General features: G+C 28.7%; 2 protein-coding genes across 3 annotated transcripts in view; one reads left to right on the top strand and one right to left on the bottom strand.

Annotated features, from left to right (window-relative positions):
• The window catches only part of LOC117175845 (hydroxyacylglutathione hydrolase, mitochondrial-like), a 65,251-nt gene that overhangs the window by 20,396 nt on the left and 22,991 nt on the right, over positions 1-21,864 (top strand). The gene's annotated exons all lie outside the window — the stretch shown is intronic.
• On the bottom strand, positions 4,617-21,673 carry LOC117175843 (TBC1 domain family member 16). 2 transcript variants are annotated; one of them, XM_033365625.1, is made up of 7 exons: positions 21,186-21,673; positions 17,788-18,345; positions 17,207-17,639; positions 16,771-17,107; positions 11,292-11,717; positions 10,896-11,189; positions 4,617-6,333 (listed from the first exon to the last, which is right to left on the bottom strand). In XM_033365625.1, exons 2-7 carry the CDS (start codon positions 18,145-18,147, stop codon positions 5,949-5,951), a joined length of 2,235 nt encoding a protein of 744 aa, XP_033221516.1. In that variant the 5' UTR covers positions 18,148-18,345; positions 21,186-21,673; the 3' UTR covers positions 4,617-5,948. The 2 variants fall into 2 exon arrangements, with proteins under 2 accessions (XP_033221516.1, XP_033221517.1); XM_033365626.1 differs by lacking the exon at positions 21,186-21,673 and having other exon boundaries at positions 17,788-18,407.

Genomic DNA, 21,864 nt, shown 5'->3' with positions numbered 1-21,864 from the left:
TCCACACACTACTCCTTTCCCCTGCCGAGTGAGTCACGCCTACCCCGAAAGGGAAATGGCTTAATGGTGTAATAATAATAATAATAATAATAATAATTTAAAGAGAATATTTAAAGAGATTTCAAAAGATTTCCAAAATTATCAAAAAATATTTTGAAAGATTTTAAGACAATTTTTCTATGCTTGCAGAATTGTTTAAAAAGTTAAGAAAAAATTCGAAGCGGGCGCAGTTCCAAATTTCATCCTGAAGGTCAAAACCTCGAAAAATGGCGTTTTTATTTTACCATTATATTTCGATAAATATTGGTTTGAGAGGGAAAAGTTTTAAATGAACATTGTAGCCCTCAGTAAAATACCCCTGTGAACGTCTCAAACTGGACAGGAGTGCCGCAAGTCTCATTCCAAGCAATTCTACACTTTGTACCAACAGTTTCCTTTTTTTTCTCAAGAAATAATGGATTTGTTCAGAAACTTTGTATAACATGAAAGGCGTATTTCAGGATACCTATAATTTTTATTTAACGTTTTTTTTGGTTTGTAAATTTTCAATATTTAAATAAATAAACAGAAAAACCATCAATTTGATAGTTTCTTGGATACTGTTACTTTGAAAATGAATTTTGCGGGTATTTTTACTATCATTTTCGTAATCAGCGTTCAAAATACATCGGTATACAAAGTTTTAAAACTTTGTATACCTTAATCCTTCTAATCAATAAGAAGATATTTAGAAAGTTTAGAAGTTCCGAAAATATTTTTTTAAAAATCTCAAGATTCATAGGAAATTTTAAAATGATTTTTTATTTTTAAAGATGAATTTTAAGAGGAAACTTTTAATATTTTAACAAATTTAAAATGATTATCTAAAACTTCGAAAAACATTCTAGGAGATTAAAAAAAATGTTTTAGTTTGTATAGATTCAAAATAAAATGAATAAATAGAGTAACTTTAAGAGAAATTCAGAAGATTTTAGAAGAATCCAAAATAATTTTAAACTTGGAAAGATAAAAAATTTGTTTGAAAGTTTGCATGACATTAAAAAAGTTTTCTTACAATTCCTCGGGAAATTTAAAATAATTTTTTCTCTTGAAAAAGAATAAGAAAATTTCCAAATTTTAAGAAAAATTCCGTTCAGTTTAAGAGATATTTGGGAAATTGAGATATTTTGAATATATTAAAAATATTTTTAAACTTGGAATGATTTCCGATAATTAATCTAATATTTTCTTATTTCTTCTAAACTTCGAAAAGTCCTAAATATCTTAAAATCGAACTCGAATTTTTCCTGATATTTGATTAAAACCTGAAAATCAAAAAAATTCTTCAACATTTTCTGGATTCTTATTCAACACTTCTAAAATCTTAGAAAATGTTTTTTGAATTTTCTCAAGAATCTTAGGAAAATTACATTTATATAACTCTAAAAACAAACTGATCATACCTATTTTCTTGTTCTCAAATCTCAGAATCTAATTTTAGTCCAAATGTATGTGTTTAAAAACTGTTACATATAAATTGTTCCTCTCAAATTAAAATACTACACGCGCGCGTCGCGCACGATTGATGATGCTAGTAATAATAAAAGGTAGGATAAAAAATCTAGCCTCTTTTGTTACGTTTAGTATTGTATAATGTAATTATATATTATCCATATCTTTAAAATCAGAAGATTTAAGCGTGATATACCTTAACACGAATAGACTTCTTTTCATTGATCCAACAACACATCTTATACTAAAACCGCTCGACTTCTCCCCAATTCTTATGCAGCTTTCTACACTTTACTCATACAAAATACTAAATTATAAGGCAAGCTTCGAAACGCGTCAAAAGCTTCGAAGATTTAATATCTCCTTAAAATTCCTTATCTGAGAAAACATCCACAATAAATATCTAACTAAATAACACAAATCTGCAGGGGTGTCAGAGAGAAACATCACCGAATAAATTCAATAGTTTTAAAATCACTCTGCTTTAATAATCACTGACATGATAATCTTCCTAAAGTACAGATTTGTACGAGAAAACTTTCTGGGAAAAAATGCGAATGTTCTTAGAATAGAGAAAATACTCTGTGCAAAAGCAAAATTAAAAAATCTACTATAATGAGATCGAGTCAGATTGTATAGCCAGGTCTTATAATTGAAAAGGTAGCCTAATTGACAAAGCTCTAAACTAATTCTAGTTTGTGACATCGTGCTTGTCGCAAATAATTTGATTGATGCCAATCGTCAGGAACCATTCAGAAAACAATTAACGTAGTTTAAATCTCGCAAACAACAATTTTTCCATTACATATTGGCACATGTATACGATAACCGGAAATAGAATTTTGTGTCACAAAACAACTAGTGCCAGTACAGGGTCTGACAAAATACTTTTACATACTCCCTTATTAAGCTTTCGTTCGTATGTCAGTCTTATCTTGTATAACAAGATCTACAGGATATTTTCTCGATAAAATTTTTTTTTCGCTGTCTAAGCCTTCGAAAATATACAAAATCGGACTTCGAGATATGCTTCGAACTGTCGAATCGAAAATCTATCGACTTTAGGCTGGGTCTGATATTCGCAGCTTGGTACGGATTATATAATTTATCCATTTTTATGTTTAATTATAAATTCAAGCCTTCCAAGGTAGACATCTAAACCAAAACCCCTTTTTGGTTTAATGTTCAGAGAACTGTGGCTTGTAACTGATCACATAAAGGCATGACACCAGAAGTTTCGATCGCTTGTACATATAATTTATAATAATTATATAATAACGATACGACGTCTATAATATTGATGAGCTTCTCCACCACTCATCAGTGAGCGACGATTCGTACAAAATGTCTTAAAATCGTCATTAATACTTTGATTTTCTATACTACTAGTTTCTATCAAGTTAATACGATTTTCTGCCTGCCCAGTAGGGTGAGCCAAAAAAAGGTATTAAACATTTTCTCTCTCTTGAATTTTCATGCATATTGCCCTCAAATTTGTTCGAATCCACAAAAAAGTGAAAACTTGGGTCTTGCGAGTTTTTGGTCTTAAGCATAATTTTTTTAATACTGATTATTTCCAATATATATATATAAAATAGTACTTCCAAATTATTAATAGATGATACCTCTAATTTTATAAATAATTTATTATAGTTTTTAGCGATTTTCTCTTAGAAAATAGTTAGAAATTCGTGGTTTTTTAAAAAATTTTAAAATAGTTTTCAACTTTTCAGTTAGAGCGAGGCAACAATTAATTTAATTCAACAAAAATAATAGTGTCAACAATTTATTATTATTTATTATAATATTCTCTGAGAATAATGCTGGAAAGTTGCAGTTTTTTCTAAAAATTTCCACGTGGTCCACTTTTCAGCTAGAGTGAGGTAGTATTTAATTCAAGCTAAAAAACATATTTTTTAAAACAATTTATTACAATTTATAACTTTTTTCTTTTTAATTAACTATATACTTCAAGGAAAATTTATATTATATATGAACCATATAGAAAATTTTAAGAATTTTTCAAATGTCTGTTTTATTTCAGAAAAATAAATTCGTAAAAAATAGATTGTTTAAAAAATAATTATCTCCAATATTTACTTATTATTTGTGCATTACTAAAAAGAAAAAAAAGCAAGAAAAGTAAAATTGCATAATTTATTACCTAGCTGTAAGTGAAAAATTGACAAAAGGTGAAAAATTGCAGACATAATCGCAACTATCTAGCATTAGTTTTGAAGAAGACAGTTATAAAGAATAATAGCTTGTTTAAAAAATTATTTTATTAAATTTCTTTGAATATTACGTCGCTATAATTAAAAAGTGAACAAAAAGTAGAAAATTTGAGAAAAAACTGCATCTTTCTAACATTATACTAAGACAATATAAAAGACAACCACAACTTTCTCACTATATTCTAAGAGAAATTTACTATAAACAATAATAAATTGTTGAAAGAATTGATTTAAACATATAATTATCAATAGAATTGTTGAATTTAAATTCAAATCGCCAAAAATTTTCGATTCTGAATAAAATTTACAAAAACGTATTTTTTCTTATGTGTAGGACGTATGCGGAACCACCGAGTATAATTAAAAAAAAAGTTTTTTGTGTGAATTAGAGCAAATTCGGGGGCCATATGTCCCGAATTCATTATCAGAAAAAATGGTAGTCGCACTTAAAAGAAACATCTAGATAATTTAACGAAAACGTTCACAGCTTGAATGATTACATTTCTTTCTTATGTTTCTTGCTATAATAGCAATTTGGTTTCGGACATTTAGGCGAGTTTAAAATTTAGAGCCTTTAAATTCGAACTCTCTGCATTTCGATTTTTAAGTTTAAAAATATTTGCAGGGTGACTGCTAAAATATTAGAAAACAATACTCCTTTTCAAAATAAGAATTATCTTAGTAATCATCAATATTTTTTCGTTTTAAATTTTAAATTGTTTTTATAAATTGATCATTTTAAAATAAAAACTTTCGAAATTCATAAATTTTAAATTGGAAACTTAAAAATTTTTAAGATCCTTAGAACATTTGTATAATTTTTGTTGTAATTATCTACAATTTTTAAACATTTTTAAAAACACAATGGGAAATTACAAACATAATTCCACTAGACAAAAATTTTTGCTAGAATTCGAACACTTGATAAATTTTACAAGTAATTACAAATTTTTACAAAATATTATAATTTGCACATTATTGTACTTTATTTTAGATTATTTTTTTTATTTAAAAAATACATTTCCAATTATAATTTCATGTAACTAATAAAAATTTAAACATTGCTTAATTGAAAAAAAATGATTTCTTTGAAGTCTTCAATTAGGAATTTTCGTTTTGAAACGTTTTCAATTGAAATTACTTTATGCAGGCAGTTTTAATCCAAAGTTACAATTGTTGGCCTATGTGCAGACTTTCGAGTTGAAGCACTACAATTTCAAAGATTGCACATATTTTCAATTTTTATGAGAATAAGAAGTTTTTGTTCTCAAAGTGTTCCACTGTAAATTATTATTTCATTTTAAATGTTATAGTTCAACTTTTATTAGCTCTTTAATATATGCATATACTTAATCGACTTGAAAAGTTTCATCAAAACTATTGACCTTCAAAAATTTATAATTTGTTTATGTTATTGCTTGATGGTTGTTCACATTTAATTTCCAATTGCTCAAACTTTTGAATATGCATTATAATATTTGAAATTTGAAATTAATCAATTCGAAATTAAAACTAAAACTTAACAGAATGTTACATTAAAAATGTCATAGTTTCACAAATTTCATAAAAAATGATTAAAAAATGCCGGTCAGCAAAATAATTTTACCATTATTTCCCGTGGTTTTCTGGTTCAGCAGCCATCCTCATTAAGGATAATTTATAAATAGAAAATCATGGCTAAAAATGTAGCTTCCCTGATTTCGAGGCGATGCGCTCACAGAAATAGGATATCCCGGGATACTCTATTCTATGCCGTTTATGGCCCAGGGAGAACTCTAGAGAAAGATAATCCGTATTTTTTTTCGACATGCAAATATTAACAAGTGCCACTGGGCACTTCAAAAATATGGCCCAATAATAAAAAAAATACTTTTTGCGGTGAGTAAAGGCGAGTTAAAAATAAAAGTTATTAGTATTTGAATTTCGAAAAAAAACTTACGAATTTTCTTTCTGCCTTGTAACTTGCCTTGTAGCTCGCAAAAAGTATTTTGGGTCAGCCTAGTGTGGATATCTTGCAGGGGCAAAAATTGGTTTATGGAACGTTTCTGGATATTCAAAATATTAAAAATGTTCCACATGGGATGTATCAAAATTTGAATATTCTACCAGATTATCCCTTGGACATCCCGGAATATAAATGGTTTCGATCGGGATTTCCCGGGACATCATATTGCCGGATGGGTGTCTTTTATATTTTGGAAATGAGACTTCGGTGTTAGCTCGTTACTCGTAGTTTTCAGCGAAGGGACATTTTTCGTTCAGATGGCCAATGCACTCGATCACAGGATCGTGACTGCTGTCCCACATCCCAGGACCACATTGTCTACACAAGCCAGCCAGGGTGCAGGGCAACCTATCAAGTTGACGAAAGTGGTGCAACAATCCTCTAGCTTTTCTGAGGATTACTGTTCCATCCATGTACATTGCTAGGGAACTAAAGTGTAGCAGCATTTCATCCGTTCTTAGGTCTTGGGCTATTACATCGTCTGCGTAGACACACATTACTGCCAGACAAAGAAATAGATGGAAATGATCAGTTAGGTAGTTGACCCAACAAGCTTCCCACATAATTAGAGCTACTTCTGTCGGGAATTCACGTTTTAGGCATCTGAAAAAAAATATAATTAATATATTATTTTACATCTTTTTTAATTCAGGCATCACAGGCAAAAAAGGAGATTTCATTTACTGAGTTCTAAACTTTTGTGTTGCAAAGTTTTGTTTAATTAGTTTTGAAAAATCGGTTGAACACTTCAGCATTTTCTACTGATAAACATACAGCAGAAAATAATTCAAGATCAAAGCTTGAAAAAAATAAACAAACAACGTAATTGTTGCCTGATCATGCCTGAGTTTTTCAAAGTATTTTCTAGAATAGAAAAAAATAATTTGAAACTCACAAAAATGACTATTTGAAAAATCTACTTTTTCTGTTTTTGTTCCCTAACAGGTTTAAAATGGTCTCGAATGTATTTTTATCAGTTGAAATGAATGCTGAAAAAATTATAGTGTAAAAAACAGAATATACAAAAAGCGTATTTACGAAAATAAAAAATTATGAAGACTGTAGTGGTTTAAAATACGCAGTTTGCTAACATGTAAAACTAAGCCATATAACAATTAACGCTAAAATAATTATACTTTATTATAAAGTCCTTATACCCTACTATTTTGCATATTATCTTCGATTTCCAAAATTTTGTTTTTAGAACCACAACGAAAGGGTTGCAGTACAAAAATAGATAACCAACAAAATGTGAATTTTTTAGGAGCTCAAAATAAAGTTTTGTAAAATCGAAACAATCGAAAAAAGCGTGATTAAACAAAATTATCCAGTTACAAGAAATATAATAAGGAAGCTTACCATTGAAAAGTTAGAGGAAACTAAAATTGGAACAGACTGGTTGCGGATCAAACTAAAAGATGCATTTTTCAGTTTAAAAAAAAGAACATAAAAACCTACTCCCGAGATGTTTAGTTGCTAAATTGAAAAAAATGAGTTTGATTAGAAAAAGTTAACTATTTCCGAGTAAATCATTTAAGAAGTTCTTGGTTCAAATTTCATGGGTTTTTAGATATCAATTTTTAAAAATATCGTTTATTGTAGAAATATCGTTTATCGTAGAAAATGATAATTTAAGGTTTTAGGTTTCAATTTGATTGGTACTTCGGTGCAAAAAAAAGTAGCAAATAGTTAGGCAATTAAAAAAAATATATGGGAAAAAGTACAGAGAGTCAGTTACCTGGTTTTGAATTGCCAATCTTTTTCATATTAAAAATTGAGTTCTTTTAGATTTTTTATGCAAAGAGTACATCTTCGGAAAAAATTTCGGTTATCTAGTTCTGTACTGCAGCCCTTCAACCAACATACTCTTTTTTGATACGCCGGTTTACGTATTTTATTACATATTTAAAAAATGAATCAAATTTTTTATTAATTTATAACAGGCTTGGCTTGGCTTAAAAGTCTACCATTATATTTTTAGTCAAGAAATAATCTTATTTGTCTTACTTTTTTATTATTAGGTTCAAAATTGCACAATTTTGTTTAAAAATTATCGTTTTTTAATTGAACATTCGACTATTTTGCTCAAAATGTGTCTTTAAATTTGAAAATTCAACTATTTTGTTGAAAATTCCATTATTTTCTTAAGAATGAACTTTGATAATTCATATTTTCCAGTTAAAAATTAAACTGTTTTGTAGAATAATCATCTTATTGGCTGGAAAATTCAACTATTTGGTTGACAATTCAATTATTTGGTCTAAAATTAACTTTATGGTTGAAATATTATATATTTATATATATTTTACATATTTTTGTGTTGAAAGCTGAACTGGTTTTTTGAAAATTCATATTTTTTAAATTGAACTGTTTGTGATATAAAATTTTAATCTCTTTTGGTTGAAAATTTAACTGCATGGTTAGAAATTGAACAACTTTGTGAGAAATTATTTTTGTTTGTTTGTTAAAGATTAATAATTTTAATTGAAAATTTCTTTTCTTGATTGGAAATTTGTCTTTTTCTTAGAAAATTAATCTTCTTGGTTGAAAATTCAAATATGCGACTGAAAAGTCAACTGTTTGTTTAAAAATTCATCTATTTTGTTGAAAATTCAATATTCTTACTTGAAACATTAGGAATTCGAAGCGTTTCAATTATAATTTAATACTCGTATTCACATTAATTTTATGTAAAAGAATCTTCTCTTTCCGTTAAAAATCTTATTTCCCTTGTTTTTAGAGAATTTTAAGCTTTGAAGTTACCTCTTTAAAGATGTTTTTCATTTACTACTACACAATTAATTCATCTTTCGGGATAAATTGCTTAATTGAATCGTTAGCGATTTTTTTACCGCCGACGACGCTCAGTGTGTCAAAAAACACCTTTTTTTGGATAAAAATCGACCGACAGTGCAATTCTTAACGGATCTTAATGTTTCTTTTTAGATATTCCCACAAGGCTTGCAGTTATAACGAGTGGCTGCCGAAATTTTATTTTGACTCAACAGAAATTTGTAATTTAACAACATAGTTAAAACTTTTTGTTGTTAAACTTTTCCAAGATACAATTTCTTCTAAGACTTCCAAATTCATTAAACAAGGTCATAAATTAACGCAATAACTAACTAAAAATAATTTTCAGTGGGTAAGAGTAACAACAAAAATGGTTAATGATTGAGACCACTTTTTAATGAAAAGGATTAATTTTTTTCGGAATCAACTTAAAATGTTTCCCCAAACACTCCTTCCTATCAGATTTTTCATATTAAATAACACCTGTTAATTTTTTAAACAATTTTTATGAAAAAAGCACATTTTAACCATTTTTTCATGAATAGGATTGATTTTTTTTGCGGAATCAACTTGAAATGTCTTTCCAAATACACCTTGCGGTCATATTATTCATATTGAACAAAAAATGTTAATTTTTTTAAAAATCTTTATAAACAAATCCACATTTTATCCATTTTTTCATGAATAGGATTGATTTTTTCGCGGAATCAACTTAAAATGTCTTGCCGAAGACAGTTTGCGATCATATTTTTCATAGTGACCAGAAAATGTTCATTTTTAAAACAAATTTCATAAAGAAATGTAAATTTGGTTTATTTTTTCATGAACAGGATTGATTTTTTAGCGGAATTAATTCGAAATTTCTTGAAAAAGACTCTTTTCTATCATATTGCAATGTGGAAATGCTATTGTTTATCCGATATTAGTAGCAATATGAAATATATTATTCAGAAAATATTTTGCGTTTTCCAAAAGTTAAAAGACTGAGAACAAATATGTATGCCACATTGCATGGAATTTTAGTTACATATGTTAACTTGTTAACATGTTTTGATCAAACCCCACAAATATTGCAGCGAGAAGATGTTTTCTGTCCAGTAAGAATATTACACACCTTTCCATCAATCATCGAGCACTTCAAGTTAAAGCTGATATCAACACTCATTCCACTGAAATCAATGGAATAGGTACGAAGTTTTACCAAGCAGCTATATGTGATAGATGTATTCTTTCTTTAAAAAGGAATCAGTTTCTTTAGGGAAATTTAATTTAATTTTTCTATGGAAATTAAAAGATAGAGGAATTTGTTTGTTTAAATAATTCTGCCCTTTTCAGGGCTAGATGCTATGCAAAGTTCGATTGAGGAACCTCCCCGCAGTGCATGTCAGGCCACTACATAAAAAATATAATAGCAAGGATTCTTTTGCAAGGAATTTCGTATTAATTCCGCAAAAAAAATCGTTACCCTATTCATGAAAAAATGGTTAAAATGTGGATTTGTTTATAAATGTTGTTTAAAAGAGTAATATTGTTTGGTCACTATTAAAATATGACTGCAAGGTGAGTTTGGTAAGAAATTTCATGTTGATTCCGCAAAAAAATCAATCCTTCTTATAAAAAATAGTTGAAATGTGCATTTGTTTATCAAAATTGTTAAAAAAATTAACATTTTTTGCTCAATATGAAAAAAATGATAGAAAGGAGTGTTTGGCGAAACATTTTAAGTTGATTCCGTAAAAAAAATAAATCCTTTTCATCAAAAAATGGTCTAAATGTGCATTTGCTTATAAAAATTGTTTGAATAATTGGCAATAATTAGCTGTTCTTAGTTTATTCTACGCGCACATCATTATCTGTGATACTTTCTACAAAAGCTTTGTACTCAAATTAGCTTTTCATTGCGAAACACGAAAAAATGACTTTTGTTAATTAATTTGTTTATAACATTATTAACCATGTTTGTTGTAACTGTTACCCACTTAAAATGATTTTTAGTTAGTTATTACATTAATATATGACCTTTCTTAATGAATTTGAAAGTCTCAGAGGAAATAATATCACGGAAAAGTTTGACAAGAAAAAGTTTTAACTTAGTTGTTTAATAATAAATTTATGTTGAGTCGAAATAAAATGTCGACAGCCACTCGTTATACCTGCAAGCCTTACGGGCAATTCTAAAAAAACATCATAATCCGTTATGAATTGCACTGTCGATCGATTTTTGTCCACAGATGACCCACTGTGCGACGCCTTTTAAGTCTATAAAATTAGTAAATAAATAATTTAGGAAATATTTGAAATTGGTATCAACAAAAAGAATATTCTTTTCTAATGTTTATTTAACCAGATTTAACTTTGAAATATATACTTACAAAAGAATCCATCGATGGCAAAACAACAATTCCGAAGCATCCGTGTGCTTTTGAAGATGAGAGTAAAAATCAGGGACCATAATTCGAATCAATTCTCTGAGGTAGCTCAGATTCCTATCCATGTCGGTGTCAGTAGGTGTACATACAGCCACCGATCTTTGCATTAGCCCCGCAAAACACCAGAAAGCGTCAATTTCCGTATTTAATTCTGCCAGTAAGGGTGATAATAAATCCGACATTCCTTGCGTGTAGCCCAGAGGTGCGTTGTAGACAGCATAGTTGAGTAGAATATTCCTGAAGAGGAATTTTAAATTTTTGAAAAGAAGACTAAATTGATTCAAATACTGAGTTTAAATTGCAGCTTGTTAATATATCTAAATCCGATTTAATACCCACTTCATCACTTCTATATTAGGATTATCCTCCCCTGCATAGTAAGGATTCGCCCTGTCGGTTCTAACTACGTCTTTCTCGACGATGCACACAACATTTCTCCAAAATCTTTCAGCATCTTCCGGCCCCATATTGCGTCTTCGATGTTCAATTTCCGTATACTCTTGTCTTCTTATCGCATCAATTTGTTCCCGATCCTCGTAAGTGCTTTGATATGAGTAGCAATGCAAGAGGAAAGGCCATACTAGTTTTCTCAGTGCAGGCTCCAAGCCCCCCAAAAATATTCCTTTCCGGAGAGCCAAGTCATCCTCTACTTGTCCCCTTTCGTTCAGCAAATCCTTCCAGGCTAAGGAGGTAATCATTGGTACTTGACCCTCTTCCGGGTGGAGTTCATCTCGACTCACTTCTGGTCTACAAACCATAAAGTGTCTGCAACCCAAATTCAAGGATGATTAGGATTATTTTTGTTTTAGACATCTTAATGGCTTATATTTGAGTAATATATTCGATGGTAGGACATATCGAATGTCTACCTTCAAACTGGACACTCGGAAAACCGGTTGAACATGGGAGATGGTTTTCTGCAGTTTTCCTCAACCCTGACCAAACGTCCAGGCAAATGCAAGCACTCATAATAAAGTCGGATGCAGCCGCGGGTTATCACTCGTTGTGATTATATTCATACAGTAATTCTAAGCCCATCTTATAGTAAAATAAACATTTCAAAGGCCTGTACCCAGTAAATAGACCTCTGTTTTACCAGTCTAACAAGACAATAATAAAGATAATAATTGATCAGTTAGTCTGACGGAAAATTCCGTAATACTAGCTAATATCTCAAATTTTGGTACTTGCAATAAAATAGTGCAACAATGTTATGAAGGTTTTATATCGGTGTAATTAAATCATAATTAGATTAATATATTTTTTTTCATCATTCTGTAAAAATATCCATAAAAGCAAAATTTCTTCACAACTTTTTAAAATAACAACCACCCACAAAATTGCTCAACATTTTTATGCAATGTAATGAGATTTCAAGCGGTATTATATAATATTTAAATTAAATTGTAAAGAATTTATTTACAGAAATTAAGGAATTTCAAGCATTTCAAAACTTTGAAGAGCTTTCAAATATTTCCAAAAGTTCCAGGAAATTTTAACAGATTTCAACTTTCAAAGAATTTGAAACATTTTGTGAAATTTAAAAAAATTCGAAAGAAATTTCAAAATCTTCAACAAATTTCCAAAGATTTCAAAGGATTAAAAAAATGTCAAGGAATTTTCAAGAATTTTAGTCATTTTAAAAGAATTAAAAGAATGGCATGTGGTTTAAAAGAATTTGGGCGGATTTAGAAGGATTTTATAGAACATACATATTTATAATGCTGTAGGATATTTTAAAAATTCCAAGGTATTGTAACGGTTTTTGGAAGATTTTTAAGGATTATTTCTAAGGTCTTTTAAAGGCTTTCATCGGACTTCAAATATTTCTGCGGATTTTAAGGAATGGCAAGATCTATCATTTGATTTCTTTTATCTTCACAAGATTTAAAGAGATTATACACAATTTTAAGTAATTTTCAAGAGCTTTATCACATGTTAAGGTATTTCAAAATATTTCAAAGTGTTGGGAATATCCTAGGGTATTTTAAAGGATTTCGAGGAAGTTTAAATAGATTAAAAAAATTCAAGGAATATCATTACATTTCATGTATTTTCAAGGGATTTTAAAGGACTTTATAATATTATAATGAAATTTTAAATAATTTATTCACAAGAATAAAAAAGATTTCAATACACTCCAAAGATTTAAAGAAATTTTCAACATATAAAGGTATTTATGAAGATTTCAAATTTATGAAAGATTTTTAATAATTTGAACAATTTTAGGATATTTTAAAAGATTCCCGTAAAATTCAATGAATTTCAAAGAAACATTTTTGGATATTTTAAAGGACTCCAAGGAAGTTTTAAGAGTTAAAAAAATTCAGGGAATTTCAAGGAATATAGCATTATATTTCATATATCTTCACGGAAATTTAATGGATTTTATAATATTTCAATGAAATTCTAAAGAATTTATTCACAAGAATTGAGTGGTTTTAAAGGAATCCAAATCTTTCAAAGGATTTTAAAAGTTTTTTTTTTACAATTTTTTAAACTAGTGCTACCCAAAAAAATCAACATTTTTAAGTTAAATTTGGTGATCTACTTTTCTAGGTTTGACGAAAGATTAAGCAGGAAGTAAAAATATCTAAAACCTTTAGTAAAGTGTTTCGATATTCTAAATTTTGCCGTTGAAATTATAAACTTAAATGATTTGATAAAAAATGAGATAAGATTATATAATCTCGTTTTATATTGTATTTTGTCAACGTTTATTATGATCGCAGTTCGTTCTTAACACTATGTAGGCTATTTCAGGTCACGTTTAGTTTGTCAACAAATTTAGAAAAATTCATAATCAATATAAAATAATTAGAGATACGTACTATTAACTAAAAAAATTGAAAAAAAATTAAGGTTTTGATGAATATTTTTGTACTAGAATTAGACGAAACAGCTTTTTATACTATTTTCTTTTCGAGGAGTGTATAGTACTTTTTTGTATATGCAGGAGCCATTACCAGAAGTAAAAATATAAGAAATAAAGATAAAATTGCAATATATAATTATTACTTGCACTCATTACGTTATGCGGTAACGAGACCTCGACCTAAAAAAAAAGGGATAAAAATAAATTGAACGCAGTGACATGCAATTCCTGCGGAATATTTGTTGTAAACCGCTAATGGCCAAAGTAAGTAATGAGAGGATTTTCAGAAAATGTGGTATAGAGGAAACACTGTTTGATAAGAGTGAAAAACATTTGTTGAGATGCCAGATTCATTTTTTGACTTCCCTTCACTTTTTTCTTTTTCACGGTAAAAAGGACAAAAATTATAAAAATATTAACATTTAAGTGATTTCAAAAGATTATTCATAATAATCATCAAATTCACTCACTCACATTGTCCAACTATTAATTTGACAGTTTATTATAGCATACTTCATTTTTAGATCATGTTTGACTTTAAGTATGTAATTTAGCTGAAATACTTATTGAAGTATGTAACATGAAGTTTGGAATTGTTTAATTTTTAACGGTTCCATTTGAATTCAATTCATTATTTCTAAAGCTTCCAATTAGAAATAATATAATTTTCACCATATTAAACTTGGAAGGTTTATAATAATTAAAACTCCAATATCAGTGAATGTTTTTTTTTTTAACAGAAATATAATTTTTTAATAATAAAATCTATCCAATTACTTTGAATGTCATTTGATACTGCGTATATGATATGATACATTTTAATCATTTTTATCATCATGAAAATTTCTGATATTTCAATTTAATATTATCATTTTGAATGCGCATTCTGAAAAACTTTAATTTTTGACACCTTAAAACAAATGTTGTTTAGTTTTTAAATTTTTAATTCGCAAATATTTGTTTCGAAGTTTATTAATTTTTAAATGCTCAATCAGTAACGTTACTAATTTTTTTAATGTTTAGTTAGTTAGGCTGTAGGCTTTTTAATCAGATAACACTCATTTCGAATGTACAGTTGTGAATGCTTTTTTTCGAATTATTAAATATTTAAGGGAATTAAATTTGAACTTAAACAGTTTTGGAGGTTGCCAGTTTTTTTAATTTCACCATAGAAAAACAAGCAAGAATCTTGATGTAATAAATAAAAATTACAAAAACTTAGTCCTTCAAATTACTTACAAATTATCAACCTTTTAATTCTTGGAAATCCTATTGGAATTCCCTCAATCCTATGAAATTCATTTTTTCCCCTTGTCACAATATAAAATCACTTCAAATCTTTACAAATTATTGAAATCCAATAAAATCTCTTGAACAATCCATGAAATTCTATGAAATCGTATAATATTTCCTCAAATCCTGGAAATTTGATTGAAATACCTCGAGTGCTTTTAAAATCCCTTAAAATCATTGATTTCTTTGGAGATCTTATTATGTTTAATCCGTTAAAATCCTGTAAAAATCTCCTGGAATACTTTTCAATATCCTAAAACCTTATAGTTCCTATAACATCCCTCTAAACCTTCTGCAATTCTAGGAAATTCCTTGAAAACGCATACAGTTATTTCAATTACTTAAAATCAATTGACTCCTTCGAAATTCCTTCAAATTTTTTAAATCTCTTGAAGATTTATTGAAATCCTTGGAAATATCCTTAAATGTTTCAAATGCTTTGATATATTTTAAAATATCTTGAAGTTTTTAGGCACTTGGTAATTCTTATCATTGAAATATTTGAAGCCCCATGAAATATTTTCAGATCTAGACAAATTTACCAAAGTACCTTATGGAAAGTCTTTAAAAACCCTCGAGATGACAAAAATCCTGAAATATTTGTTAATTTTGGAAATTCTTTGAAATCGCTTGGAGACTTTTTCAATATTCTAAAATCTTATAAATCCTATGAATTCCTTTCAAATCTTTCGAAATTGAAGGAAATGATTCAAAAACGCAGATTAACCGAGATATTAAAAATTATCTTTAAATCTTTGAAATCCTACGAAACCCCATCATTTTTGTGAAATTCTTTGCATTTCATAGAAATATTATAAAATGTTAAAAATTTTGTTGTACCAATTGAAATCCGTAAAAAAAAACATTAATAATCTTTGAAATAATAGTTAATCCCTTATTAATTCTTGTGCAATCACTTGGCCTGCCGTAAAATCTTTAAAATCTTTAAAATTTCCATAAAATGTTTAAAAGCTTTGAAAAGTTCCTAAAATAATTAAAATCATTGGAAATTCTATGAATTCCCTTGAAATATGTTGAAACTCCGTTTAAATCACTGGAAAGGAAGTCTGCAAGACTTTTATCGGGTCGGTTGGTTTCCCTTTTTAAACGCTATTTTTTACAAGTAAATATGAATATGCTTATTTTTTTAACCTGGAAAGATTTAAAGGAAAAAACTCGGCTTTTGCAGAGAAGGAAAAAGAATCCTAAGTTCGAGAAAGTCTGATAAAATTGTTTCATGAATTATTTAGCTTATTAATTAAAAATAATTTAATTTTAAATACTTTATATTCAGAAGAGTTTCAAATGCTTTTAGTTTGTAGTTAAGTATTTAATATTTAAATTGAAATTTTTGTCAGGCATGAAAGTTTAAAATTTCAAATTTGTATGCCTTGGAAAAATGTTTGGTGACCGGGAAATGATCAGAAATTTGTTTTTGTTTTTAGAGATCACTCTAAAATATTTATATTTGAGTATTTGACTGCTGATAAACTTATCGCGTGCATAGCGCGCAAAACATGATTGTTTTCATATGTTTTTGTGATCTATGACATATAATGACTTTGTTAAGCTCATCGCCATAGATGATTGATAAAGAGATTGATGAGATGAATTTACGGATGGCCCCGAATATAATTAATAGATAAATACCTGTAGGGCAAAGTTTCTTCAGCCTCGGTATCGAGTCTCGGATACAGAAGTTGATGCCACTGGTGCAAAGTTGTTGCTAGCCTATCTAATCCTCCATGATGGAAATGTAGGATTTTATATTGACTTTCTCTACTCGCAACTACTAATTGTCCGCTTGTACATGCCGGGTCTGAAAAAAATAATCTAAGAGATCTCATCTGACTTAGATCCACAGAAAATCTTCTGCAACGATGGGCTCTTCTTAAAGTTATAGGAGAAGCTGTTGCACTTTCTGGGAAGGTCAAGTTGTGCTGAAGAGCCAGAAGCTCTGGCGTCCTCATCCATGCTGGTATTTCTTCTGTTTTCAACAATTCAAATAGTAATTCAATAAAAAAAAGATCATAGATTCTCCTCGTTTTATATAGAAATTACGTGAAGATTACTGAAGCTGTCTCACCATCATTTGATGCAATGACGAACAAGCTACAATTTGACGTGAGGGAGAGACTTCGACTTTTGATACTTGTATTATCGCTGTACAAAAACCGGGGTTCTTCATCAGTCATTTTCTCATTTTGTTCGAAGACTTCAGGAAACTTTCTCTCCTGGAAACTATCTTCTTCCTTCAGGATACCATTGCTCTTTTCCAAAGAATTACTTATTGCTTGTCCTTCATCAATATTCTCTTGATGTTTTAATGTCACTTCGCCATTCGTTTCAGAAAAAGTTGAGGCATCTGAAGTTTTAGGGGAAGCACAACTTGGTTCCGATTCGTCTTGAGAATATTCAGTGTAGTTCTTAAGTGGCTGAGATGGCTCTAGTGGAGTAGAGGTTGAATTCCCGCCTGAACAAACTCGTTCGCAATCTCCACAATTTACCGGCTCTTTGACCTGTAAAAGAAAGTTTCAAATTTTTAGGGTATTTCATCTCTTTTAAATTTGCATTATACAAAGTTAGCTTTACTAATATATTGCTTCTAGAGTTTGTTTTAAAATTTTTTTAACGCATCAATTATATTTTATAACCAACATATTTTACCTCTAAACAGACATCAACTCTCTCCTCCTCGACTCGATGAGGACTGACATCCCTAGAGTTCTCTCGATTTCTGATGATATTCTCCAAAGTGGTGGGATGTTTCCTCAAAGTACTGTTAGGAATCCAGCTAAGATGTAGAGTAGGTACATTTGAATTCTTGTTGATCTTACAAGTCAGAGTCATATATCCTGGGTGATGTACAACGTCGCAATGCTGTCTCATCAGGGTAGGTGGATGAACACAGACATTGTTTTTACAGAAAAGAGCCTCTCCATCCTGGTACATCACCCGGCGAGAGTCCTGACAACCATCCCCTAGGATGAAACTACTCGCCTTTCTCAGGATGCTGGGCAGAGGCATTTTGCAGAAGAGCTCCAGCTTTAAAAATTTATCACGTGATTTTATCACGTTCAATAAGTCCTTTTCACGATCTCATCATCCCTACATCTTATCTTCTGTTCTGCATCTTCGAGAACAACTCCTCCCGGAAGATGCGAACGGTCTCCGATATCGTCCGAAATAGTCATCTTCATGATTGACAAGTGATCGTGATTTTCTCTGAGAAATAAATGGAAAATGTATGATATTTGATATATAGATAAGTGGGCTACACTTATTTTTATAAGTAATAATAATTATATATCAGGGTCGTGGCAGGTTAGGGAAAACCTGGAAATTAGGATGAAGTCAGGAAATTTCTGTAAGAAGCAAGTTAAGTAACTGTCAAAAACAATCAGGACTGCCACGCAGTCACTTATTATATTCACTTTTTTCTTAAATTACTATGTAGTCCCTTTTTTAAGATAAAGTCAATATCTCAACTTTTTTTAAATTAATCACTTTAGTTTTTTTCTTTCAATAAACCAGCCCATTATTTAATTCAGGTTTATACCTTTTTTCTCAACTTTCTTGAATTCTTCTGACATGTTTTAAATTTTAGAAGATGCAAAGAAAGTGTTAATGGTTTTCAATAATTAGTTAATATCATAAAATGTCAAAGAATTTAACAGGATTTTATAATATTTTAATGGATTTGAAAGAATTTATTCATAAGAATTGAGAGATTTTGTAGGACTTCAAATATTTTCAAATATTTTACTTCATTACCAAATATTTTAAAGAATTTTAAATACTTTAGGATGTTTTAAAAAATTCCATGTAATTTTTAACTGATTTAAAAAATTTGAGTTTTTAGGGTATTTTTAAAAATTCACATAATTTTTAAGAGCTTTAAACGAATGCAAGGGATTTAAAAATATTTCAAATAATTTGAAATATCTTAAAGCATTTTTAATAGATTTTAATCATTTTAAGTAATTTCAAAGGATTTAAAGTATCATTAGAGTATTTTTTAAAGATTTCAAGAGATTTAATACATTTAAAGAGATTTTAAAAGTTTTAAAACGATTAAAAATATTTCAGGGAATTAAACAAAAATTCAAGTCATTTTCAAAAGCTTCATAAGATTTAAAGGAATTTCAAAAGGTTTTTAAATTATGAAAAATATTTCAGGGTATTTTAAAAGATTTCAAGAAATTTTCAGTTGATTTCAGAAGTTAAGTAAAAATATTTTAGGACAGTTTAAAAGATTGCAAGCTATTATAAAAAGCTTCAAACAGCTTCAAGGGATTTCAAAGTACTTGCAATATTTTAGGGGGCTTTTAAAGATTCCCAGGAATTTTTATTCAATTTCAATCATTTGAAAGAATTTCTAAGGATTTAGAATATTTCAGGGCCGTAACAGAATTCCCAAGCATCTTCAAGAGCTTTGAAAAATTTGAAAGGATTTCAAAAGATTTAACATATTTTTGGGTATTTTAAAAGATTCCGAGGCATACTCAGTTGATTTCGATAGTTTAATTAGATTTTAAAGGATTTTAAATATTTTGAGATATTAAAAATATTTCAAGGAATTTTCAGTCGATTTCAGTATTTAATGGGAATTCAAAGGGTTTTAAATATTTTAGGGTAATTTAAAAGATAACCAGCCATTTTCAAATGCTTTAATAAGTTTTAAGGGATTTAAAAGTACTTGGAATATTATATTATTTCAATCGTTTGAAGAAATTTTTAAGGATTTGAAATATTTTAGAGTATAAGAAATCCCAAAGAATTTTCCAGAGATTTAAAAAATGTCAAGGAGTTTTCAAAGAATTTCCAATGATTTTAATTGTATTGAGGTATTTGAAAAAATTTGCATGCGGTTTAAAAGATTTTTTCAGAATTTCAGACAATATTAAATAAAATATTTGAAAATATTTCAATGAATTTTATCAGATTTCCGAGGATTACAATGATTATATGAAAATTTAAAAGCTCTCAAGATATTTTAATATATTTTCCAGGATTTCATGAAATATTGTCAGATTTGATGTAATTTCACGGAATTTTATAATATTTTAATGGATATCAAACAATTTATTCGCAAAGAGTGACATTTGATTTCTTTTAAATTTAACTTCTATTGTTTTCAACGCCTATGAATCGAATTCTTTTAAATAAAAAAGAACCATAGTCATTATTAATGCACGTTAGTCACTTTTAGTCACTTTTCGGGTTCGAAATTAGTCACATTTTGATCATTTTTAAATAGGTTTTAATAGGTCACTTTTTCAATTAAATTATGATATGACAGTCCTGAGAATAATAAATTTCAATTTTCAATAGTTTAAATCCACCTACAACAAATTCTAGATTAAAATGGTACAAGATTTTATTCTTTAAGTATTAATAGCCAGGGAAAATGAAAAATTAGTCAAGGAAAAATCAGGCAATTTTGAAAATGAAATGAAAAATCTAATTTGATAATAAAGTGTTAACAATACAAATATCCGACATTAAACGAAAAAATCATAATTGTTTCAAAATACGAAATGTCTATCAGAATCACAGACGTGTGAATAATCAGAAGTGTGTTCTCTTCAATCCAATTAGCCTGGAAATATGTGTGAAACTTTAGACAAAGTAATGATAAATACAAACGTTAGAAGCACTGCTTCTGTCAAAGGATGAATAAAATAAAATTATATTAATCCATTTGAGTAACCTATGTACAATTTACCGCAAAATACCATCCTCAAAAATAGTAATTTCACTATAATTTAAATTTAGTACACGTGATTTAAGATATCTTCTTTCCAGAGTCAAACCGGATATTTCAACCGGATGTCTGATATATATTCAAAAATATCTCATTACATATGAAGCACTGATGGAACTTGAAACATAAAGAACAATTTTTTTTTCAAAATACTGTGAATGTATATGGAATAGATAACTTCTGCAAAAAGGAAAAAAATTAAAGAAAAATTTAAGTATCAGATATTTTTCTCTGTAAATGAATATTTACATATTATATTTCATTAATAACAATTTTTTTTAATATTTGAAATGCATACCTAGTTGGTACCATATTGAATGATGTATATCCTATTCTTTTCTTCCGTAATTTAAAATTTAATGCAAATTCCTCAATTTATTTTCAAGGTTGATAGCTTCTTTCCAAATTTACCCATTCTGCAAACAGCTGCTGGTTTTTTTGTTCAATTTACGGATACATTGCAAGACGAATGTTACATTATCCGCAATGTATGTTTTATTTTGGAATTCCTTTATCGATTTTTGAGGATCATTTTCATTTTTTATTTCATAATTGTAAAAAAACTCACGCAATAAGGTTTCTTTTTGCACGTTTGATGCGCTCCACAGTCAAGAAAATGTGTTTTGACAACAGACCGTAAGCGAACGAGACTTGCTCAGGATCAATATTTCCATCTGATCACGAAACCTCGTCGTCCTACTATCTGAACCAACGAAATATCGTTGTCTTCTTTACTCGCACTTTTTTATTGATTAGTTTACACTTAATCAATTTAAAATTTTTATTTATAATTTTTCTTATTTCTTCATTATTTTGCAATAAGTGAAAATTGATCATTTTAATTATTACCATTCACTACTTGACGCCAATGTTTGCACAGGCGCATTTAGAACTTAGCAATTCCGCATGTGCAAACTTGTAAGGTGGATCCTGCTTTGTGGGGGTTAGAAGTTATTTTAATTTAAAGAGACAGATGA

The sequence above is a fragment of the Belonocnema kinseyi genome, chromosome 7, assembly GCF_010883055.1.
Source record: "Belonocnema kinseyi isolate 2016_QV_RU_SX_M_011 chromosome 7, B_treatae_v1, whole genome shotgun sequence".
Lineage (NCBI taxonomy): Eukaryota > Metazoa > Arthropoda > Insecta > Hymenoptera > Cynipidae > Belonocnema > Belonocnema kinseyi.
This window is presented reverse-complemented; position numbering and strand designations above follow the sequence as displayed.